The following is an 8761-nucleotide window of genomic DNA, read 5'->3' on the forward strand; positions in this document are numbered from 1 at the left end:
GAAGATGATGGAACGATGGTGATCGGAGAAACAGCCGGAAAGGGGGTTTATTCGTCGGAAAGGATGCCGGAAAAATTTCAAATTCTTATTCTAGGCTCTGATACCATGTAAGAATATGAAAGAATATAATTTTCTGTATATATCACATTCAATAGAATTACAATTATATAGGAGATTAGAAAAGCTAATTTAGGAAAACTATTAACTTCTCCTATCTAAGATTAGGAAGAATATTATAACATTCCTATTCTATATGATCTTCTATGATTCACTATCAATACAAATATCTGAATTCCTAATCTATATGATTCTCTATGATTACAAAGATCTCAATAATATCTCAACAACCCGAAAAATTAGTCAAACCTTTAATATAAGTTTTGATAGAGGGAACTAGGCAAATGCTCACCATTCTTGTGAAATTTCATATTTCGTGGCATCGTTGAGTTGTGGCCCAGCCGGAGAAACGTAATGGCGGATAGTATCGTAAACCCATTTTTTTAAAGAAAATTTAATTTCCCACCTTAGGTTTGCTCTAAAAGCACTTTTCCAGCTTTAGATGGTCAAAATAATATTTATCATCCAAAATTAAACTTTGCTTAAAAAAATAAGATAAAATAGTAATTTTATTATTTATTAATTTAAAAAAATATAAAAATAACTATTAGACCCTGAACATAACTTTTTAGCTACTACAAAGGTTTTAAAACTTACAAATTAATCCCTAAAATTTTTTAAAAACTTGAGTTGCTAGCATTACTTGTTTATCACTGTCACAATCTCACTATTGCCAGTCCCCATCACTCTCTCTTTCTTTGTGATAGAAACTGTATTTGATGATAACTTTTACTCAATTAAGTTATCTTTTTTTGATAACCAAAGATCTAACCTATATTGATTGGTCGGATAAGTCTGAAATGTAGTAATTAAATTTATAATCATTATATTAGATAAATTAATAGTTTATAAGAGTAATAAAGACTTGAAGCCAGATTTTCTTTTTAAAAGTTCTAATATTTCACTAATTTTATTAATAGTTGGAGTTAAAATAATATTGATCAATTTAAAAGAGTAAAATAAATTAAAAATAAGCAATTATAAATCAAAGGAAGAAACTAGAATCAAGTGAAGGCTTGCATTGACGACTGTTTGAAATTTTTTAGCAAAGGAAGAAGGTCAAAGAAAAGGGAATAAAGAAACAAAGGAACAAGAGGAAGAAAGTGAAATCGACAATAGCTTGAAGTGGAAAACAAAAGAAAATGAGAGTGACGGTGAAATGAAAGAAAAATAAGTGAGTTTTTCCCTCATTTGGATATTTAAAAGGTCTTTTTAATTTTTAGTAATATAGGTTATATAGTAATTTTAAAAAATGAAATAGTTTGGATAAAATAGTAATTTTACTATTTTTAGTGGAAAAATATTTATGTTATCTGAGGGTGTAAAAGTATTTTCGAAGCAAACATTTGGTGAAACATGTCATTTACTCTTTTCATTTTACATATTATCCAATGATTTCATATCCTAAAATTAAAACCAATTAAATTTTATCTAAAACTAACTCTGTGTAAAGGATTAATGGGCTTTATGTACAATCTTAATTGATTTCCAATTTCCTATAGGAAACCTGCGGCTGTGGCTGTCTTAGAAAGAGCAATGGAGAAAGAGAAAGAGAAAGAGGCTGAGAAATTATGCAAGAGGTGTCATCAAACTTACACTTCTCAATCCAACACCTCTTCTTCTTGCCGCTTCCATCCTTCCTTCTTTGTCTGCCGTCGTCACGACGACCAAAAAAGGTCATTCCCCTCTCTCTTTAGGTTGCTCTTTCATCATTCTTGTGGGTACACTGTGGTTCTATTGGAATGTTTTTATTGAGATGGATTGAGGGTTTTTTATATTCTGTTTCTTCTGAATTTTCTGTTCGATGAGTTTTGACGGTTTGTTCAAGCAAGGGGCTTTTTGGTCTAAAATAATCGAACATTCAAATGGGTCCTGTTAGGTTTCTCTTTTTCTGTACCATTTCATGGTGAATTGTTTATTTTCATTCCAAATACGTACTGACGATTGAGGAATAGGGATATTTTTTAATGTATCATTTTGTCCTACAAATTCTTGTTCGCAGTTTATGCTTTGTTTCAATGCGGGATTTATATGAGAAACATTAATGTAATTTTGAAATACATGACTGCAGCAATCACTAAATTCATCGCAAAGATGTTTTGATTTATGGGTGGTGGTGAGTGCTACTGGATCTTATAGTGATGTTAATATCTTAAGTTTGTGGCTCAATGGCTAGCTTTGATGACTCGATCATATTAGAGTATGATCATCAGTACCTTTTCTCTGCTAATAGTGAGCTATTTTGCTACATTATCTGCCTTAAGCATAATTTCTATAAGCATCATTATACTAATGTTTTGGCTTGTGATCGATTTCTGGTTTGCACTTAAATGCAAATATCGTTCTATGGCATGAGTTTAGTTTCTTTGTGGCTTGAATCTAGAAATGAAAAGTAGCATGTGATGTGCAGATTTGATTTTTCCTCTTGTTTGCTAGAACATATTGTGACCTTACACATAACTGGTATTTTGGTGATGTAAATTACACAACTTGTTGGAAAAATAGAAAAATGGCTTAATGAAATCCCATTTCTAGATATTTAATTAATTTGATGAGAAATTTTGTGAATTGTATAGAACAAAAATTCCTCCTCCTTAAATTGTGCTTAATACCGCAGCTGGATTTTGATACGAACCTTAGGAGAACCACACCTCAAAAGCTAGCTATTGAGATGTGGTTCTCCTAAGGTTCGTATCATTTGGTATCAGAGCTGGAATATGACGAGAATGGAGATTAGGATGGAAACGGTGGAAAAGGATATGTCGACGGTGAAGGAACAAATGGGAAAGATGGATTCACGGATGAGTGAAATGCATCAGGGAATGGAGGGGCTAGAAACAGGTGTGGAAACCATAAAGGAGTATTTACGAGACCTCTGAGACACTACGGTGGCCAGAGAGACGGCTGACAGGGGAAAGACCCCTGTTGACCAAGAACCCTCCACATCATACTCTCCTTCGGAGAGAGCAACGGCGGGGCTAACTCTCAGAAATGAAAGGGGTACAGGAGACGAAGAAACCACTAACGAAACGAGAAGAGAGGAAGTTGGTAGAGAAGGTTGATAGGGAGAGTACAAGCCTCTCGAAAGCCTATTGGGAGCTGAGTGCTTTTGATCTTTTGCAGTGTAATTGCAGTTTGTTCTGGTTTGGCTGTTGTAATCTCTTTGCTGTGATATTATAATCTATATCATGTAATGAACTCTTTTGTAAACCTTATTAAATACATATATGCAATTGGAATTTCATATCTACTGAATGTGTTTACGATTCTGTGACTTGTTTGAAATGTACTGTGCTTGCTGTGTATAATGGCTGGAGAGAGAGTTGAGTGACTGTGAAGTGGAGAAGAAGGCTCGAGCACTGTAGATCTCTGACCAGTTTAAACGGGCTAGGCCGTTCAAAATATGCGAAACAGGGGAGCCATCCCTGAGTCTCATACGTTCCAAGGAGGGGAAAGCAAAGAGGTGATAGCATGACCACCTTTGACCGCTGAAAATCGCGGAATGGCATGTGAAGCACCCTCCTTCCAACGAACTATGACGCTCTCGTAGTAAGAGCTGGTCAAGGCCCGCTGGGCAGGTGTCAGTTTGTCCCAGAGAGGGCAGGTTGACAACCTGGGGGGGGGGGGGGGGGCCTGCGGAGCGTAGTGGTATGTTAGGATCCCAAGTGCAAGGTATGAGACTTGGATCCCACATTGGAAAGTATGAGTAACTAGTGTGGGATTTATATGGCCTTGGGCTCTCCCATCTCAATAGCTAGCTTTTGAGGTGTGGTTCTTCTAAGGTTCGTATCATTTGGTATTAAAGTCATCACCATGTCTCCAGTTGCAATCGTGTGGGGCGGGTGGTGACGCCGGCATTGCATTGTTCGCTCGGGGCTAGCAGGGAGCTAGCGCACAGCCAGCCTGCGTGGGCGCGGGGCTGCGGAGCGTGGTGGTATGTTAGGATCCCAAGTGCAAAGTATGAGACTTGGATCCCACATTGGAAAGTATGAGCAACTAGTGTGGGATTTATATGACCTTGGGCTCTCTCATCTCAATAGTTAGCTTTTGAGGTGTGGTTCTTTTAAGGTTCGTATCAGATTCAGTAGAGCATGTAATAATAATGTTGTTAGATTGACTATCACATGTAGGAATATTAAAGAGTTTAAAAGACCATACTCCTTTAGGCCAATTTGATAATGGAAGTTTTGGTATTTTTTGGATAAGGAGATAGACTTTAGTGTTTAACATAAGATTTTTTAGGTCTACTTGTAGACCAGTGTGAGTCTTGACCATTAGTCAGATGGTTACCATTATTTTCATGAACCATCTCTATTGAGATACAACACTTAATATGGTTTCTTTTGGTGTACCAATTCTATGATGAACCTTGTTACACGATATCTCTTACATTTGAATTGTGCTGTCGTGGAACCACTTATACCATTAGGATTTCTTTTTTGAGTGATTTTGGTGTTGCCTCTTAGTGGACGGTTGAAGTGGAAAGTCCTAGGGTTGAAGCAGTAGGAGGATGCAGGGCCTGCTATGTCAAGTACACACAAAGAACTGTGAAACCAAGTGAATCTCTTACAACATTATCAAAGTTCGGTATCCACTTCTGATAGTGTTGGCCTGTTGTAAGTATGGTAACGTTTGTGTGGGTGTGGTGGTGCAGCAGAGGTGATGATGATGACATTGATGAGTTGGTTAATTTGGGTATCTGGTATTTGTTTGATGATTTATGTTCATGGCTCTTTTTTTCTTGTGTTGCTATGATATATTTCTTGGCTGTTAGTAAATGAAGAGCTGCTGATAGTGGTTTTATTGTTGCTAACCAACATCATTTGTGATTAGTATAAAGTGGTCAAAGTATGGAAGCACCATTGGTAGCAATTCTTTTGGTCATGTTTTGGGTTTTTGATAATGTTAATGGTATGGGGAAATGCTACACTCTTTTATTAAATTAAATAGGAAGGCTGTTCTGTGTCCATTCACATAAATTGATGACATGCTCTTTCATTAGCATACTTCTTTTTTCTTTTCTTTGTGATGTTTGTTCATTTAATTTCTTTTACATAAGTTACAAACCCTATATCTTGGCGCAATCTGTAAATATTACTTGATCTCTTATTACCTCAATGAAACTATACATATTTTTTTCTCATTATGATTGTTAGAGTGCAATGTTTTTAAGATATCATGTTCCTTTTTTTACTCCTTTTGGTTGTTTTTTGGTGCGAGGGATTTCTTGCATAATACTTAAATTTACTTGGTCTTTTTCTGCCTTGATTAAACTATATTTTCTTTTTCACTATGATTGTAGAGTGTTAAGATATCATGTTCCTCTTTTTTTGGTTGTTCTTTGGGTGGTACATTTTGTTAAGTTTACAGTACACATCTACCAAATTCTCATTTTGTTTTCTAGTTCTTTGAAATTTATGTTTGGATAAATTTTAATTTGTGTGGTTGCATAGCCTGCAACCAACTTTGATAAAATCCGGATTGATAAATGGCAAGCCCAAGAGTCGACTGGGTGGCTATAACAGAAAGGGCAATGTCTCTTTCTCATATCTTGAATTGTGAGAATTTGGTATGTTGCTAGAAAATTTTGGATGATGCTCTTTTCTCCTTCTGGAGTCTCGTGTGTGTGTGTATATATATATATAAATATATTTTCAATCATTGAACTCCCATTGATATTGTATGATAATTGACATGCAAATTGTTTTCATTACAAAGCCAAATTTCTAAATTCCTGTAGGTGGAGATTAATCTAGTTTTACTGAGCTGCAAGAATATATAACTCAACAGAGTAAACATAATTTAAATAAGATATATACCAGATAATTAGTGAGCGGGAACTGACAACTGACTTGTGAATGTTTCCATAATGAAATTTCCAGGTGTGTTTATCTCAGATATGAAATGTTCAATGGTAGATGCATTTTAACATTTGGAAATTTCATTTGTAAGTAGGAGATATCAGTATTTCGATATGGGAGACGATGTATTTGGTGTAAGTTCATTAGACTTGTTAACTGATTTTATCTGCATTTGATTGATTGAAGGTACTATGAATTGGGACCTGATGATCCGCCATATGCTGCCAAGTTTTATGATTGCTGCGGGGCTGAGGATCCGGCAGCATCTGGGTGCGCCACCAGCTTCCATATCTCATATGATGATGATTGATGTAATATGATGGTGAATTTATAGAGTTGCTTGTTGAATCGTAAATACCCAAAAACGATAGTGGAAACATGGTTCAATGCAGTGGGGATTGCTCGTGAGCCAACTTGTAAGGTAAAATAACTACTTGTTAGAATTTCAAATAATTGATAAAATTACAAATTAGGGGTTGGATTAGTGATTGATTATTCGTCCTTTGGATTTTGAGGCTGACTTGGGGCTGCCTTTCTACCGGGCCATTTTGTGTAAAATCTCCATTACCAGCACATAAACTATTTATATGTTTTATGAGTTCTTGATTTAGAAAAGTGATATTTAGCCCCCATCTAATTGATCTTTTCTCATATTTTTTATAATTATAAATAAAATAATTGCTTTAAACCATATTTAACGTTAAAATAATTTTCTAAGCTTAGTTATGTTTCTATTTCTCCAATTTCAAACTTAATTGAGATATTTGTTTTACATCCTCCTTCGTTTCTTCTCAAATTAAATTTAATTAGGTTTTTTCCTTCATACTTTTTTCCCCCCAAATTTCTAGTTTCAGCTTATCTTTTGAAAATGACTACAAGTCATTTTCACAATTTTTAAACAAACTTGAGATATTATATCAAACACATATTCAAATATTAAGATACGAGTATTATAGTTTTATGTAAATATATTTCAGTCACAAATAAAAGAAGATACATACCCATGATGAGTCATCAAAATCTATAGTTTAAACAAATAAAAATTGAAAAAGAAAATGTGTTACAGTATAAGAAGGATGATGCGTACATATCTTAATCAAGAAAGAAACAGAGAAAGAGAGTTAAAGGATATTATTCATAGTGTGAAATGAGAGGGTTAGTAGAGTTAGCAGGAGATTTAAGGCAGATAAGAATATCCTGTTTGATTTCTTAATAAATAAATAATAATAATTCCGCTGTCTAAGCACAATCTGTAGCAGCCACTTCACATTTACTTGAAATTAGTTGTGTAATGGACAAAGGGTGGTTTTTACATGGCAGTATATTAGGCGGAATAGAATAAAATGATATGGGGAAGGCCGGCAAAGGACTAATACAAGACAGAAAAACGTAAAACATGATTCTCACATTAACCCTCTTGTCTTCACTCTTTACCTACTTTAATCACACCCCCTATGTGCCTCACACTTTTTCTCTTAAATAGTTATTGGATATATTTGTATAAAAAACATTATACTTTCCATCTTTTTTAGTGGACAGATTGGATTTGTAACCATTATTTTTATGCGATTTGTAACCATTATTTTTATGCCATGTATAGCCTCACATTTCCTAATTTAAACAATTTTTAGAAGGTTCAAAATCATGCTAGGAATTGTTGAGGTCAATTTTCCAATACCATTTTGGAAAAAGATTTATGAAAACTTGCATTGTTCTTGTAATTTTTTCTTTGGAATTTATAAAATTGTGATGTTTGCGTGCTTACTTCTTTTTTTTTTTTTCATGTATTTGCAATATCACTCCAACTTAGCCTCAAAATTTAATTTGCAAATTGTTAGTAACCATGTAAATACCCAAAAGTAGACAGATGCTTGAAAATTTCATCTTTTACTTCCCAAGTAAGATTTAACTTTTACAATTATTTTCATTACATGATTTATTTGATGAAAGTTGAAACATGTCATGTGGTAGACATGTGCAATATTGTTGGTACCATCCCTCCCACACACACAAAAGAAAAAAAAAAAAGGTTTAGTTTAGAAAATCTGTAAAGCTTATAAATAAGATTTGACTTAGCAAATTAGGCTGGCAACCAACTCAATTGTCTGTTTGGTTTGCCATAAGCAGCCTCTTTGTGCACAATCAACAATTTATTATTATTCATTCTTCAAGACTTAAGAATTGACTTTATAAAATCTACTGACAACAATTCATATATATTTCCATGTGTTAACACTATATTAATTTATAGTTTTTTTTTTTTTCAAATAACATCTAAAATTATTCAAAATAAAATTTATATATCTATATACAGACACACACACGCACACACACTAACAAGTAACAACCCAATGCTTTTAACAGATTCTTTAATGAATATTTTTATAAAAATTTATGTAGACACACAATGAAAAATGTCCATGGGTTTTTAGTATCTTTATAGATTTTTAAATAATTTAATTCTTAGATTTTTTTTTAATAATTTAAGAGGGTTTTAATAATTTAAAAGAAATGTATGAGGCTTTCATATAACCTTGGATACATTTATTATTAATCAATCTCACAACACAAATAAAATGAACTCCCAAAATTTACAACAGGACCTTATACCCAGTGATGAAATGGATTATAGGTTTTTTGCTTAGGATCAATAAAGAAATCTCACGGAGATTATATGTTGGGTGCAAATAATTAACCTCATTTGAAAAATATTAATTTTATAAATTACCATTGTAAGCCATTTTACTTTAATTTTTAGAAGGTTGCTCATCTTATTTCTGTAA

The 8761-nt window shown here is 33.7% G+C and overlaps 1 protein-coding gene across 1 annotated transcript; it reads left to right on the forward strand.

The window, feature by feature from the left end:
• Nucleotides 1–1559: 1559 nt before the first annotated feature.
• Nucleotides 1560–6551, forward strand: LOC123197755. Its single transcript, XM_044612129.1, has 2 exons — nucleotides 1560–1793; nucleotides 6165–6551. The coding sequence occupies exons 1-2, from the start codon at nucleotides 1654–1656 to the stop codon at nucleotides 6286–6288; spliced, it is 264 nt and encodes an 87-aa protein (XP_044468064.1). The 5' UTR covers nucleotides 1560–1653; the 3' UTR covers nucleotides 6289–6551.
• The last annotated feature ends 2210 nt before the right edge of the window (nucleotides 6552–8761 follow it).

This window comes from Mangifera indica, chromosome 2 (assembly GCF_011075055.1).
Source record: "Mangifera indica cultivar Alphonso chromosome 2, CATAS_Mindica_2.1, whole genome shotgun sequence".
NCBI lineage: Eukaryota > Viridiplantae > Streptophyta > Magnoliopsida > Sapindales > Anacardiaceae > Mangifera > Mangifera indica.

Excerpts from the sequence above, each read along its gene's own strand:
- LOC123197755 (XM_044612129.1), top strand. The coding sequence starts at position 1,654 with ATGGAGAAAGAGAAAGAGAAAGAGGCTGAGAAATTATGCAAGAGGTGT. Across the intron at positions 1,794-6,164 it reads CGTCACGACGACCAAAAAAG|GTACTATGAATTGGGACCTG; the intron begins GTCATTCCCCTC and ends GATTGATTGAAG.